This window comes from Colletotrichum fructicola (genome assembly GCF_000319635.2).
Source record: "Colletotrichum fructicola Nara gc5 chromosome Unknown KSG_Nara_v1_contig02, whole genome shotgun sequence".
Taxonomy (NCBI): domain Eukaryota; kingdom Fungi; phylum Ascomycota; class Sordariomycetes; order Glomerellales; family Glomerellaceae; genus Colletotrichum; species Colletotrichum fructicola.
In genome coordinates, this window is record NW_027094052.1 from 699,282 (window position 1) to 714,908 (window position 15,627).

At 55.4% G+C, this 15,627-nt stretch overlaps 3 protein-coding genes across 3 annotated transcripts; 1 reads left to right on the forward strand and 2 right to left on the reverse strand.

The window, feature by feature from the left end:
- Nucleotides 1-5,469: 5,469 nt before the first annotated feature.
- Nucleotides 5,470-6,279, forward strand: CGGC5_v002891 (uncharacterized protein; the record flags this gene model as incomplete). The annotated part of the gene is made up of 1 exon (XM_032031795.1): nt 5,470-6,279. One exon carries the CDS (start codon nt 5,470-5,472, stop codon nt 6,277-6,279), a length of 810 nt encoding a protein of 269 aa, XP_031888796.1.
- Nucleotides 6,280-6,444: 165 nt separating this feature from the next.
- CGGC5_v002892 (uncharacterized protein) lies at nt 6,445-8,130 on the reverse strand (the record flags this gene model as incomplete). Its single annotated transcript, XM_032031796.1, has 1 exon — nt 6,445-8,130. One exon carries the CDS (start codon nt 8,128-8,130, stop codon nt 6,445-6,447), a length of 1,686 nt encoding a protein of 561 aa, XP_031888797.1.
- A 949-nt stretch (nt 8,131-9,079) lies between these two features.
- Nucleotides 9,080-10,976, reverse strand: URC4 (Uracil catabolism protein 4; the record flags this gene model as incomplete). The annotated part of the gene is made up of 5 exons (XM_032031797.1): nt 9,080-9,163; nt 9,217-9,863; nt 9,924-10,140; nt 10,192-10,467; nt 10,596-10,976. 5 exons carry the CDS (start codon nt 10,974-10,976, stop codon nt 9,080-9,082), a joined length of 1,605 nt encoding a protein of 534 aa, XP_031889016.1.
- Nucleotides 10,977-15,627: the final 4,651 nt, after the last annotated feature.

A 15,627-nucleotide genomic window follows, 5' to 3' on the forward strand; every position in this document is an offset into this window, starting at 1 on the left:
GCGATCCTTCAACCATTCATAACCCATGGGGCAACGTCAGACATGGCAAGCTCGATATTTCAGGGCCGATCTCGGCGTTTGGTCCCGAAGAGCAACGCAGATGTGAGCTAGGTCATGAGACGGAGTTGAATTACGACTACGACGCCAATGATCTGGCCGGGAAAGACATTGAATGTTTGGTTCTAGGCCTAGAGACTTCTTCGTATGAGAAGCATGGGAGGCAACCGAATGACTTGGAATCCTGGAACCGACAAGTGTCTCTCTCCGTCAAAATCTTCGGGCTTCTCCTCGAAGCCGTGGATGTCGACACGGCCACTTATAGGCGAGTTGGGTTACTGAGGTATTACTACGAGGGTCGTGGTCCATATGCCATCGATAAGAGCAGGCGGGGAGTCTGGTGGTATCAAAGAACCACGGATACGTTTCGGAGAGACATCACTATTATATGAGACAAATAACCGTCTGCTTCTCAAGCCTTTAAATACTCCCATGACGGCACGGATTCGAATCAAATTAAATGTTGGCACTTTTTCGCACAATTGATTCAAGTTCTTTGCCTGTCACCCTTGCATTCCTGGCCCCCCGAGCTGTTAAAAACGCAAATACACATGTGCATGCACGAAGTCCAGTCGGTCTGGTACAGTCCACACCGGCGATTTCCCGACAAGAACACGAACATGAAATTTGAGGCTTGTTATGTGGCTGTTTTGGCCGGACATAATTGTGTGGCCTTGAAAACGAATCATAATTTATAGACTCTTTTTAGTCCTTGCGTAGTGCACCAAGCAGCGTCAATCATTTCGCACTAGGCAACGCCATATCGAATAATAAAGACACCGATTGCTCTCACCAGCGTCTCTGCAATAAACGCAAACCCAGCAGATCGTGCCAACCAACCACTGCATACCCCGCTCTCCGGCGGCGTGTAATACGCATACCACACCTCGCGGTTGTCCAGCTCAAGATATGGCTCAGGCCCAATGGCGCCAGTCCTGATTTTCATCCAATCCTCGGCCCCCGGAGACTCAGGCCAAGCCCGGACGAGACCGACATAGACGACCCAGCCCCATTTGTCATCTCCGAGCCACTGAATCTTTGCTTCAGGCGAGAGCTTTTCCCATTCCTCGTCGCTGATAGACTGGGACTGCTGCGCTGGGGCCGGGCCGGGCCGGGCCGAGCTGATGAGGTGGGAAAAAGTCGAGTGCCGTTGGTTGGATGGGCGCGTGTGTAGTTGGGGTTGCGGTCGTCGTCGTGGTCTTAGCGACGGCTTCAAGTAAGTGGTGAATGACGCGGCATGGGTGATGGGTGAGACCGAGAGACTTGCTGCCGGAGACTCTGAGTTGAAGGCAGCTTGCTCGGGATCAACTTTGAAGAACGGGAGTGATTTTTGGCCCGCACTGCAGACGAAGCGGCCGTTGTTCGCGAGAGGGCCAGGAGGTTGCGTGCGAAATCTTATGGACGAACCGTCTGTCCTTGAAATGCGGATGAGGGCGCTTTGTAATTGGGACCTCGCCAAGAGATGTATACTTAGCTACTTGCAAGGAGTGGATAGTCCAATGCGCTCAATAGATTAACAATGCTATGTCTATGGAGAAGCTTGTGGAAGAGATGGAGGTATCTTGACTGATATTCTCCAATAAACACTCATGGAAGCGTGACTTCTTAAGATGAATCTCAGATCGTAAATTCAGAAGCCTTTTCCCCCTCTCTCTAGTACTCTTTCACTCTCCTTCGCCGCCTACCTTATTTCCACTCAGCTTGCGCAAAACCGCCATCCTTTGTCGTCAACGCCATCGACACGATTTAGCTGTACCTGGACCTTCTGCGCGGCCTTACTCATCTGGTCGACAGTTGTCAGATCCTTGTTTTCCCGTCGAATATCACCTTCAAGGCCGTGAAATAAAAGGGCCAGGGGCGAAGACTTCCAGGCTGAATTCCTTAGTCCACCGCGGGACCTTGTGGTTCTTGGACCAGCCAGCACCATCGCAGAAAAGACCGCCTGCAGGACAAGCAGCGCAGCGGGGTACGCGATCCAACTCCATTCCACGTAGACACATGTCTGCATAACTTTGACGGTCCCGCTTGCCCACCTCATCTCAGTAGGAAGCACATGGACGATTGTTGTGGCTGAGTCTTTGTGATTTGCTGACGGGTTGTTGCGCATCGCGGCGCTCATTGAATTCGCCACACCGCGAAACACATCTTCAACCGTTGAGATGTTCCCTTGGCCGTCACTATACATCCTTTTCAGCCAAGGCGGGCCCGTGGTTGAGGATGCCGGATACTCAAACGCGTTGCTCATTAAATCGCCTCCTAGCAGATCTCCGAGCATGATACGGATTCCCTCCCAGCTATCCTGTTTGACGGCCCACACGCACTTCTGCGGATAAAACTTCCACTGAGTCTCATTGAAATCTTTTGGCTTGTGAAGGGAATATCCTGGCACATAAAGGACGTTGTGTTCCCGGCTGAACTTGACAGAGTTAGGGAACCACTTGGTCGACGGGTTGCAGGGTTGTTCAACACCGTTCACAAGACTAGAGTCTGTGACGGCAGCGAATGCAGGTTGCTCCCTAAAAAGGTCCATATATATCGGACATCCGTTCAGCTCTTGTCCCGGTGTTTTGCTTTTCATCTCTCGGTATCTGCCGTTCTCCACTTCGGCGCGATATCGTTCAACGCACGGAGTCAGAGTGCATCGAAATGCGAGCGGCTGACCTTTCATATCCGCTGCGCAAGTGGGAGAATTCACGCAGGAGAGCATCAAAGTTTCGAATACCAAGGTTGGGTAATCCGCGCGTACTGACGCAGACAGTAATGCACCATACCCAAAGCTACTTCTCACAGAAGGGTCGGGTTGACGTCCATAATACTCACCGAACAGGTTTTTTGGTGATGATACGTTAGATCGAAGTGTGTAAGTATGATCGGTCTCGTTATGTTCGACTTGGCGGGTGATGTCGTCGCAAGAGTGGCAAAATCCTAGGGAAGAAAAGTATTCGTCATGGCCCATTTCACCGAACGTGCAGTTTCCAGTCGTGCATTTGACGTCGAGCAGGGATTCCGTTTCTTCGGGGTCAACCAATCCCTTGTAGATAGCGCCAAGCATTGAAGGGTCTGCTGCCACATCGACTACTAAACGGTCAACACCAGCAGAGTAGTTGTTTGTTCGTGGGGTTTCAGCCACTTCATGGCCCAGTATCTGAGGGCAAGGTCTATACTCGATCATGGCCTGGGAGAAAGGATCAATCGCGAGAGCTGCAATAGTAATAATTGCACCGATGCTGGCTACATAGCTGTCCATTCACCTGATCAGTATGATTCGCATGCTTGGAAGTTCGAGCTGATGTTGAAGATCATCTTACGAATGTTCAAGTCGGAATGTCTGCTTGACAAGGAGCATGAGAGAGCCCCATGGCCCACGACTGGCATCGTCGAAAAGAACAACATCAGCCAAGCGCCGAGGCTGGCTGAACCATTCCCATTTGAGCTGGCCGAGTCCTAGTCTCACCATGTAATCAGTCCTATGTGTAAGGGGCTGGCCCCTAGGCTTGTTCAACGTAGAGGTGCCGTCGATTGACTATTCTAAGCTGAAGAAGGAGGAAAGGACTTTACAGGGATAGGCGCCTAGCAGCAGTGATGCAGACCGGGGCTAGGCGGTGTGCTACAGCAGAATAGTGGATCCGGCGGAGCCGGATCTCGGTAGCTGCTCCGGCAAAGCCGGAGATCTCGGCCGGGCTCTAGCCCGTTACACTATGTAACTATCAACCGTATTTTCTCAGCAGTATGGTATTGTCAGTGCAGTCATCAGTGTGCCAGTAACTAAATGACAGATTTGCCCTCCTTCTTTGGCGGGGGAGAATGGTATCACAATCTACTTACCTTCAGCTACTGGCATAATCAACGACGCTTTGAAGACAGCAGTAAATATGGCCATAAGGGAGTTGATCGATAGATATTTTGGCCACTTGGGTAGTGGTTGACCCTGGTAAATGGAAAGAATAATGACGATGACCAGAAGACAACTAAGGGCAAGCAAGCTGCTCATGATTTCCAGATACCAGGTTCTCCACAGCAACACAGGGCTTCGATGTTGTTGTTCGACAGACCGCTTTTCTTCCCATGGTTGCTCCACTGCGCCCTCTTGTGAAGGCAGTGATTCTCCTTGTTGTGTCCCGTTGGCCTCAGTCTCCGGTGATTCAGTCGCTGTCTCTACCGTGAGAAGGTGTTCGGAGCTAGCATGATCGTCAGGGGGGGATCGATCAGACGCAACAGGGTAGGAATCAGCTATGGATAGTAGAGATGCATTTTCGGTTTCGTTTCGCGACAAGACCTCGAGAGGAAATGTTTCAGCCGTAGACGCAAACCTTTCATCAGACGAGGGCAGTGCAGCTGATCCTGAGTTGTTTCCCCCAGTCAAGCGAGCAAGAATCTCACTGCTGGCGGTACGAGGTATCATCGCGTTCAATAGATAGACTTGATTTTTCGACAGAAATTCAAGGTGTCTGAGTATGGTAGATACATGGAGAGAGGACGCATGAGAGCCGGATGCTATCGTCTAAATACACATATAGGTAGGTAATGCATTGGACGGCAGAGCGGCATGAAGGCTGGTATTACAAGTCATACAATTCAATGTCTGTGAAACGGAATGGTCCTTCAGCTTCCAGTCAAATTGCCTGGATAACCGACGTGTTAGTGCAAGCTGACACCTTCTCGGCTGTGTTCGACACAACACTCGGGCTGCGTAGCGATTTTCACGTCGCTTGGTACCACAGGCTGCCTCACTTTTGCGTCACAGTAGCCTGCCAGTGCCCGAAAGAATACTTGATGAACGCGAAATGATTACGATGTAAGGCATTGTAAAAATGCTAGAGCTAGCGATCGCATAGAGATTCAGTACGTTGAGGGTTGAGAGCGGGGGATGAGTTGTCATTTGAATGGCCTAACGGGATCGGTGCCAGTCAAGTAAGGTATGCTGCTGATATATCTCGACCATCGCAGATTACCGATCTCTCAGGCACTGGCGTCCGAGCAACGTGGCCAATTGCAGGTGACAAACGCATCGATTTGCCTGACGTTATTCTTGATAGCTACCGAGAAAGCCCCCACGATCGAAAGACAGTAAATTGATGAGTGAAACACGTTTTTGGCTCGTGGAGACAGCAGTGTCGAATGTGTCTCTTCATGAGTAGTCTATCTGTAGTGTATTATTCTCTCTAGTTGGCTTTGTGGTTGCCTGTGCTGACAGGTTGCGTCGAAGGATTCGGGGTTTGAAGGTGTACTGACAAGAAAGGAAGGTCGTTTGGATCTCACCAAGATCACGCCTTTCATTGATCGACTGGCAGTGGAGTCGAATCCTTCGTTTTTCTGACAGCTCAATTCAGATTCAACGTCATCCCTAACATCACTTCTTCAATACCTCCTGTGTGATTTCACAAACCACCGTCAACAACTCATAAGGCAGCAATGATGGTGCACCAAGAGCTGTATTCACCGCCAAATGTTCACGAAAAGCGCACTTCAACTCCCCATGACTCCGATGACGAAGACCTAGACATCGACCCCTTCCCGCAATGCGCCGATGAAACTTCGACCTCACTCTTGAGCCATCACGATAACCCATCACCCTCCAAACCGCGTCGCCAATACACCCTCTCCCTCCCCATCCTCATCCTAACAATAACCACCTCCCTCCTCCTCGGCATCTCCTCCACCCTCGCCCTTCAAACCCTCCTCTCCCCTTCCCCATCAAATCCCTCCACCCGCAACGCCAACACCCTCGCCTCCCCCTCCCCCTCCGACCTCAACACAACCTACCTCCTCCCCTTCCCCTGCGGCGCCACCCCCTCCGCCGCCCGCGCCGCCGGCTGCCTCTTCGACCTCATCTCCTTCAACTGGCTCCCACTCGCCTGCCACGACGCCGCCCTCGCCGCCACCTTCGAGGCCGAGCTGCGCGCCGCCGGCGAGCTGGCCTGGTACCGCGACATGAACCGCACCGCGCCCCTCACACGAGAGCAGATCATGACGGGGGAGTACACGGGCGTGTACGTGAGCCTGGCGTACCACCTGCGGCACTGCACGGCCATGTGGCGGCGGATGCACCGCGCGCTGATCCAGGGCGGTGGCGGGCTGGGCAGGGTGGACAGCTATATCTGGGGGTATCATCATACGCTGCATTGCGAGGAGACGTTGCTAGGGCGGAGGAATGAGATGGAGGCGGAGGTGTTTACGACGGAGGTGAGGATTAAGTATCCGGATTGCGGTGTTGTGATATAGCAAGTTGGGTGGGCTGGGAGAGTTGGATGATGACACTTGACTTTCCCTTTTCAGCGGCATTAGTTCAGGGGCCAAAACAATCACTTATCATGTGGTCTTAAAGTGATATTTGTTATAACTTCGAAGTCGTAGAAAACATTGACCGGGTATCATTCCCCCACCACCTCACTCCTCCAACCTCACCTCCCCAATCCAACTCTCCAAACTCCTCTCCTTCTCAACCTTCTTCTCAACCCTCGTCTTCAACTTCCTCCCCCCGCCATCCTCCTCTCCAGCCTCACCACCAACACCCCTCGGCCGCGGCTTCGCCAACAACTTTCTCGAAAACGGGATCCTCCACACCCTCGGCCCGTCCCCAACACCATCCACACCCGCCTCCGCAAACCCAGCCTCGATCGCAGCCCTCAACCTCTTCACAGCCTCCCAATTCCCCGTCACCGTCGTGATCCCCTCCCTCCACCCGTACAGGAACGAACTCACCCCCATCGCATCCAGCCCGCTGCCCTTCCTCCCCACCGCCAGCGCGATCCTCGGCAGCGCCCCCTCCTCCACCAGCCCCCGCGCCTCCTCCCAGCTCACGCCCGGCACGACCTCGACCGGGAGCTGCAGATCTTCAGGGACGGGGTGCTCCGACAGCGTCTGCAACTTCCTCACCCTCTCCCTGCTGTCTTCACCCTCCCCCAACGGCTCGAACAAGATCCTCGTCCGCGCCTTCTCCGTCTCCGTCCCAATCTCCCCCAAAATCCGCAAAAACGTATCCGCCGCCTCCCGCGTGGTAACCAGCCGCCGCGCCCCGAGGGCGGGGTACATCGTCGTGACCAACCTTGGCCCGTTCTCCACCTCATCCGCCGCGTCGAGCCGGTGCTGCGCGCCCCGCAACAGCGGACTCTCGGGCCCAATTTTCAAATGACTACAATCGCTCGCCAGCGCCATGAAGACGGAGCAGTCCACGTTCAGCGTGTCCGTGAAGCCCTCAAACGGGTCCTCCAGCACCAGGTTCCGGATGGCCTCTCCCAAACTTGGCGTCGGCCGCGCCAGGATCCCCGCGTTCGCCGTCTCAACCACCAGCTCCACGCCAGTACCCTCCCCGAGCCGGCGCACAAGAGAAAGCAGCCGATCCACGTGCGCGTTCCGGCCCTCCTCGATCCGGCTCATAAGGATCACGCAACGCGGCCGGCGGTACCCTTCAAAGCTCCCCCGTGCCGCGGCGATCATGCACCGCGCCACCCGCGCGACTTCCACGCTGCCCTCGCCTTCCTCCTTCAGCACCTCCAACATCTCCTCCTGCTCCTCCTCGTCCCAGTCCCACCCCGCGTCCGCCATCTCATAAAACAGCCTCCTCTCCGTCGTAGTCACAACCTTAACCCACTCCGTCCCTCCCTTAACCACCAAATCCACCACCGCGCCCACCCCCTTTCCCTTCTTTCCCTTCCCACCTTTCTCCGTCTTCTTCACCGCAAGCTCCCTCCTCATCCCCGCCAAATCACAACACCTCTTCGCCACCTCCCACACGCTCTCATAAAACTTGTAATTACTCGCATCCAGCCTCAACCGCGTCTTCCGATCCAGCGCCTCCAGCTCCTCGTCCCCAAGATCATCGGTGTACGCGCCCACCATCCTCTCGAGGTGCTTCTTCTCCGAAACAACAAGCCGCTCAAACGGGCCCAGGCCTGGGACAGCTTGGTTCCACGCCAGCGGCTTGGTCGTCGTCGTCGGGGACGGGCGGCGTGTGAGCGCGTCCTTGAGCGCGTCGAGTTCGCTGAGGAGGGTGGTGATGTTGGCGAGGATGTGGGTGCATTGCGAGAGCAAGGGGAGGGCCGGGTCCGGCGCGGAGGATGGCAGGATAGCCATTTTTGGTAGCTTTACGTTAGACCCGTCCTCGTGTGTTCTGACGAATTGATTGTGAGTGCTGAGAGCTGGTTGTATGTGTGGTGGACCCCGACGAAGACGGGATGTGGTGAGACGTCCGCCTGAGCCGGTTCGACGTTGTACGGCACGGGGCCCAAAAATTGATGGAGGGGCAAGGGTCTTGGTCAAGAGTCAACGTGTCCGCTCGTAGAAATTAAAACCCGGCTGGACTGAGTCTCGCTTCTAAGGACAAATGAATTGAGTTTCCATAGAATTTTTTTCCGCTTCGCAGCTCTGGCAGTAAGAACCGGGAGGAAGTTCAAGAATCTTCACAAGGTCGCGGGGTCGGAATTTTCGAGGGCGCTTATCGATAAGACAGACGAACGGAGTCGTCTCCGATCCTGGGTTGACAAAGATTCCAGCTCGCGTGGCGGCAAGGATGGACAAGCAGGGGTTGTCGACGCGATGCGTGCTGCCTCGTTGATAGAGCTCAGCAAGTCCGGGTGGGAATCTGACGTCGCAAGGCCGTGTCTGGAGGCACGCAGAATACCGCAAAGGGAGCACGTGAGCGAAATCCGGACACGCGGGGTCCACCCCACCGACGCGGGGCCGAACCGGGCCGTCTGTGGGCGCATTACAGATGCAAAGCAGCCGAAAACACATGAGCTCTGTCACAGTCGTGAAGTTCGTGTAGGTGAATAGAGGAGGTTCGGAGCCTCAACCTCTTCGCGTTCCATTAATCCTTCTCGCCATTGTTGACCCAAGTCATGTTCATTAAGGCGATGTAAGCCGCCACCCAAACCCCGTCATCCAAAAGTACCCTTCATCCACTGCCATGCCCCGTCCCCGGATTCAATGCCCAAAGTGTTTTTCGTCTAACCAACGGCGCAAACAGAGGTATAGTGTCCGATACAATGCGTCCTCACAGTAAAAGCATACAGCAGGGTTCCGATTAGAAAACAGTTCCGTCGCTATCGATCAGGATTGGGGGTTCCTTCGTGTTCGGTCGGCTGAACTCGGCCATTTCGCGGCCGCCCTGTAACGTGTTAGTCTGTGCCATGTATTCCGTCGGTGCGGTTGTTAACTTACCTTCCAGCTGCCTGCCTCGAGCAGTTGGGCGAGCGTAAGCTCGTGGCCATTGAGCTCGTTCCTAAGGTGCTTGTTGACCTCTACACAGAGCCTGTCCAAAAAGCCCACTGTGATGCCGCGCCACTCCACAATAACGTCGTCGCTTGGCTCGAACATAGGCGCAACCTCTACAGGCTTGACATTTGTCCTGCGGCAGTACTCGTCGTAGTGTTGGAGGCCCCTCTCCGTATCGTCGGCCTTCAACGTAAGAACACCGAGGTCGATAAAGAGACCGCCGTTGCGGTATTCAGGAAGACCGGTCAGTAGCTCAACGCCTGCGAACTGGATGCGGAGCAAGGTCTGCATCGGTTGCATCAGGCTGTAGCAGAGCCATTGCGTGAGCTTGTGAAACGGAAGAATCGACTCCCACGCTGCGGTCGAGTTCTGGGCCGAAGGGGGGAACGGTGAAAACTGTGAAGTCGTCGGGCTTTGCGGTGGTTGCGGCATGGAGTGGCAAGGCCAGGCATCGCCGAGAGACACGCCGTTGATAGCGGTCCGCGACTGGGGCCAGATTGGTGCCAGGCCGTTCATGAGGACGTTCCACAGAGTGGGAATGATGACGATTGGCGTAGACGACGCTTGCGTTGAGGGGTGTGCCAGCAAGTAGTCTAAGACGCGTTAGCTGTGGCCAGAGCGGAGAGGGTCTTCAATGCCGGGCTGCAACATACCAACCATGTTACCTGGCCGGCCATTGTCTCCAAAGTACTCTCGCTTCTCAGTCAGAGCGGTTGCTAGCCTCACGAGAAGATTTGTCCTGCCCTCGACGCCCGCCATTTCATTGCCTGGCTTAGACTGCAGACCAGCGGCCACCTTTTCTACCGTCAAGTTGCGCAGGGCATCCTTGTCGACCTGGAACTTGTTTTTGGGATCGCTGGAGAAGGCACCCTGTACCACCATCAGCAGCCGTAGAAATCACGCATACACTGGAAAACGCACCGTCTTGAACATCTCCAAGCTTGCCACGGCAATGCCTTCTGACCTGCGGTAAATGCGGCCATTTTCCGTGCTCTTGTAGCTCCACTTGGTACCCGCACCGGCATCCAGCAGTACACTGACCAAGAAGAGGTCGATCATGCGGCGGCATTTTTCGCTATTGTCGACGTCCTCGGGGAAGGTGGAAAGGAGCTGTGCAATTCGGTCTCGGCCTCCGATGCAGAAATGCTGGTGTCGTCCGTGGCCGGGAATCGTGTTGAATGGTGCATCGTAATCTCTCTGTGGTGGATCATCAGGTCAGTACACTACCATTCGGCGAAGATTACAGGGGACGGGTGTTGCAGCCGGCGAGCCGCTCGATCACGCGAGCTGCGGCAAGGTTGGAGGAGGACTTGGTCGAACCCTACCTTGATGATCTGAGAGACAAACGACACAACGTCGGCGAACTTGCGCATGTCCACGTCAAAATGCTTCAGCTCATTACGCAATGCCTTTTCGGTGACGATCTTGCTCCTCTCTCTGACGGCTCCCAGACTTCTCAGGTAGCCCGCAGGGTCCAACTGGGGGTCGGGTGGGCGCGGCAGGTCGACCTTTGGTATCGGGAGTGGTGAAAACGGCGTCAATGGAGTGCCGGGAGTGGTGCTGCCAGCGGAAGTTCTGTTCATAGTAATGCTGCGGGGCGGTGGTGACTTGATGCTGGAGGCGCCCGAGTTGATGCTAACACTCGAGGTGTTGATAGAGGGCTTGGAGCCTTTGGGGGCCTTTTCCTTCCTCGAAAACAGGCCCATTTTGGCGGTTTAGGGGGATGGCAAATCGATGAATTGGCGGTCCAGTGGGGTTCTGCTGGAGGGGTCGAAGTGCTGCTGAGTCGAGTCGGGTCGACAGCGATGCGACGCTCGCGGGCGATCAGTAGTCAAGACGTGCGACGGCGGTCGTGACCGGGGTATCGGAGAGGCGGAGGATGACGCAGTCGCGTTGCTGACCTTGTCAACGACGAATATATGATGATTAGGGAGTGGCTTTGAGGTCGAAGACGCAAGGAGGGCAAAGGGGAGAGAAAAGACGGAAGATAGGAAGTCGAGGTTCGCCGGGAGTGGTTTAATATGAAAGAGAGACGGACGGCCGGTTGGTTCGACTTGCGGGGAACAATTCCAGCTGGTGGACAACTGCTGGAGTCGGGACAGGACAGCTGCGGCCCTGTAGGCGACGGTCTGAATGCGCTAGGAGGGATGCAGCAGCGGCAAGCAGCAAGCAGCCAGCAATCAGTCAACCCGGGCTGACCCTCCACTGGGAGGGATGGGCAAGGCAAGACAGGAGGACTGGACCAGTGGACCGGACAGGACAGGGCACTGGGGGTGGGCTTAGGGCGGCGCCTGTCGCCGGTGGTGGCCTGGGCTGTGTGAGGCCTGTACCTTGGCCTGTCGGGATGAGACTATGAGAAGATGTCGACCGACTTGAGGTGACCCTGCTGTCGACGGAGGGGTGCTGCTGGGGGAGGAGCCGGGGCTCTGGTGTTCAGACTCAGGAACAGATTCCCTTATTGGTGTTAGAGTTCTGGCCGACGTCGATCTGGATCAAGGGTGACCGCTGGGAGTGGGCGAACTGCTTCTGGCTTGGTTAGCCTCGAAAAAAATGTCGAGCCACTTTGAGCCATTCCCACTGCGCCGCGCCGCACGCCGGACACAGGCAGTCAAGCGCGACACCGGAAAGATGGAAGGATGATGGGATGGGGTGGGAGTGAATAAAAAAAGACATGTGTGTTTGGGCAATATGTGTGTATGTCATTGAGTAGGTCTTGTATGCGCGTGTATGCATTTTGTGCACGTCCATGGCCGCCCATCGCCAATTTGGAAAAGCCGGCACCAGCTCCATGGGGCATCCTTCTGCTCCCCCGTCTGAAATCTGCACCGGCCATTTTTAGACCCAGAGATGGAGGACCTTGAGATCGAGGCTATCCATGCAGGCGTTGAGTGCGCTGGGCAGAATACGCGCAGAATGCAGAATGCACGGCGACGATCTCTCGGAGCAAGAGATGAGGGTTCGGAGGAGAAAAGATGGATACACGTACGGTTCTGAGGGGAGGGATGCCGCTCGTTTTCTCGCTCTCGTTTGAAGAGACGACGTATGGACGAAGTATGCGATGGAAGAAGCTGTGGCTTCGAGTCGCGCAGTAGAAGATGCAATGGTTTAAGCCTGGAGGTTGTCAAGCTGGCAGCGGGAATGACGGCGATAAAAAGCGTCCGAGGGTCAACCGGATCTGATCTGGGCTAGCAGGACGGGATCTAAGAGGCGTCCAATGTTTGCAGCCGGTGGAAATTGACGATCAATATGCGGCCCTCTCAAGGCACTTGCTGTGCTTGGTGCTGGGGACACAGGGCGCTGCAAAAAGCAACACCAGCGCGGCGGCAGGCTGGCGACGGCCAATTGGGGGCCAGAGACAAGTTGCGTCGGTCTTGAGCTTGGCCTCGGAAGGCTTAACCGCTGTTGCCGTGTGTATCGACGACGTCGCAGTGCAGCGCAGGGAGTCTGATGTTGAGGCTTTGAGGCGGACAGCCGCCAGTGAGAAGTGACGGCGTTGTGGGATTCAACGGGTGATGCGATGACGACTCTTTTGATGCAGGGCCAGTCGGAGGAGGGAATCAGGTACTCTTCTGCACGATCCGGCAGATATCGTGCCTCTGCAGACGGAGAAAGTAAAAAATAGAAGGAATTGGGGAAAAGAAATGTGCAACGGTCGGAATCTGGCTGAAAGCAGAGACCACGAGCAAAAAAGCAAGGAAGCTTTGTTGCACACACCGGGTCGAGACGAGGCGAGACGAGGCGAGGCCGGGAACGTGGGGAGAAAGTCGGAGGGCGGAGGAGAGGAAAGACACGGACGGACACAGGAAGGCCGAACGAACCCAGCCAGGAACAAATAATAAAGCTTGAGATGTGAGCAATAAGAATAAAAAGCCCGGGAGATTGCACGGGAGTTGAGGGCGGTATGTCGTCTGCCTTGAGGTAGGTACTAGGTGAGGTATTCTGGCTGAATATCTCTGGATGAATATCTAGATGAAAAACCTACCAAGCTCAAATGGAAGGAGAGACCGACCTCATGTTCCTTCTATTCTTATCATTCGTTCGTCCCTTCTCCTTCCATCCATCGTCCTTCCTTGCGCAGGCAGGCGGCCATCAGGGACGGCACGATGGACGGGAAGGAAGGGACGAGCCAGGCCACAGCTACCTTCCTGCCTTAAGGTATTATTACACTGGTTGCTACAAAGTACACACAGAGGCAGGAAGGAAGGTGCAGCAATTGGAAACAGTGGGGAGACGGCATGGAATCCCGGGCCAACAATGCCATGTCCTTCATCTCTTTAGTCACATACCCGTACCATGGTATCTTGCACTCACAGTGAGCGCACTTTAAGAGCTGCGGATGCTTGTCCCCCGCCGTCAGGATCAGTGAGTGGGTGATTGTGCCTTGAGGGACTTTCTGGATTGCTGATACGTAGCTAGCTGCTGCTGCTGCTGCTGCTGCTCGGATATGGCATTGTCCAAACTGGGAGACATCCCCACTGGGCACTGTACCTGAAAACCTCGCCGTGCTGATGCTTGTCAAGCTGTGTGGTCTCTCTGTTCTCTCGAGTCCGGTGTGTACTAGGTAGCCTCCTCCCGCTGGACTGGATTTAGCGAGGCCTCGTCGTCCAATGTCTGCTGCAGGGCTTCATTGGCAGCACGGGTGGCCCCGGCAGGAACTGGAGCTCCAGCCTCCAGCTCGGATACTGTCCACTCGTGCATGCAGTGTACTTTAGTGCCTCAAGTGGGTGCTCCGGTCCGCCTAATGGTCATCCGCCGCTGCACATTGGACGCACCTCATTGTCAACGATGAATGAACCATGACATCTTCTTGCGGTACCTTAGGCAAGGCATTGATGCTATCCAGATGGAAAGAACACTGTGAAGGTGCCTTCCCAGTAATCGTGGGTGGTCAGAGCTTCATTCTTGCCCCGACCAGCTGGCAGGAACCCAAGCGGCAACAAGCAGGAGGCAAGAGCAAGCAACAGCGGAGGCAGGACCTGAGGCAGGAGGCAAGCACCTTCCCCAGATCATCACCACCAACACCAACAGCCACCGAGACCGACCGCCGCATCACGCAAACACATCCACCTCAACCACCACTCAACCATGACCGCCTCGCCGATCTGGCCCACCGTTGCAAATCACCAACTGATTCAGTCTCTGCCGCCTGCCTCCAGACCCTGACGAGACCCGGACCGCGCTTCAGGTCGCACTTGCGATGGGGCCTCTCAGGCGCCGGAACAAATCCCGGCGGGCTGTGACACTGCACTGCTCAGGTCCCGTCTCTCAATGATCCATCAGTGATCATCTCGATAATAACAGCTCTCCCACTCTTCAATTCTCCCACGAGGCTGCTCAAGGTTTGGCCCCCATACAGTGTCGACCTCTGACAGCCCCATTGCGGATAGTGCTCCCCTCGGATTGTACTACGTCGTCTACGTGAGCCCCGTCAAAAGATTTTTTCAACACCCCCAAGGACTCCAGTCGAGATGTAATCATGGTACGATCGTCCCATCTCTTGGGCCAGGGACCATCGTCTGAGCCATTGCTCCCATGCAGTCTGCGAGGATATGATGCCAACCTGCTGCCTATCTCCCCCGCTGACCCGCCCAGTCAACAGTGGAGGACCTGGACGACAAATGTCGACAACCGCGACAAGAAAACGTGCCTAGAGCACACTGCCGGTGCGCATTTTGCTTCAACCACTTATGTAGTAATTACGTGCAGCCACCAGGGTCTGCAATACGCGGTCCAGTTTTTACGGTCCTCTCCTCGACAGACCCGGGCCTCTACCTTTCGTCTCTGAGTCTGGTGCTGTCTCAAGGGCCCAGCAACTGGATCCTCCCATTGGACCCTGCTCTCAGGGAACCACGGGCCATCGACGATTCCCATGGCTGCTCATCTCCCCGCCGCAGCAACATTGGATTTACACGGAAATTCGGGATCAGACCAAGCCGTGCCTTTTCCGCCGTCGCGACCAGACACCGACGGTCGACCAGACACCTCTCGTGTACGGTACTGTCACCACTCGCGCACTCCCTCATCGCCGTCGTTTATGAGAACGGTTGGGATCTTGGAAACGATTGCTTCGCGTCACGGCCAATGCGGCTTGCGCAGCGTGCCGCTCTAGCTAAGTCAGCCCGGTACCCGCGTCGCGTCTCGTCTAGTCTCGCCCTCTCACAGGGCCGAACACGAAGCAGCATTTATCGTGCCGAGGTCGACCGAACCGACGTCCAACAGGATGCCTGCGTGCTGTTGCCTTCCCAAGTTCCCTCGGACCCATCTCCAGTTAGGTTTGTGAGAAGTGCGAAAATTTTGTTTGCTTCCAGATGCAACGTCGGCCGCCATGCACACGCAAACCCAGCAAGCTGCGTGCTT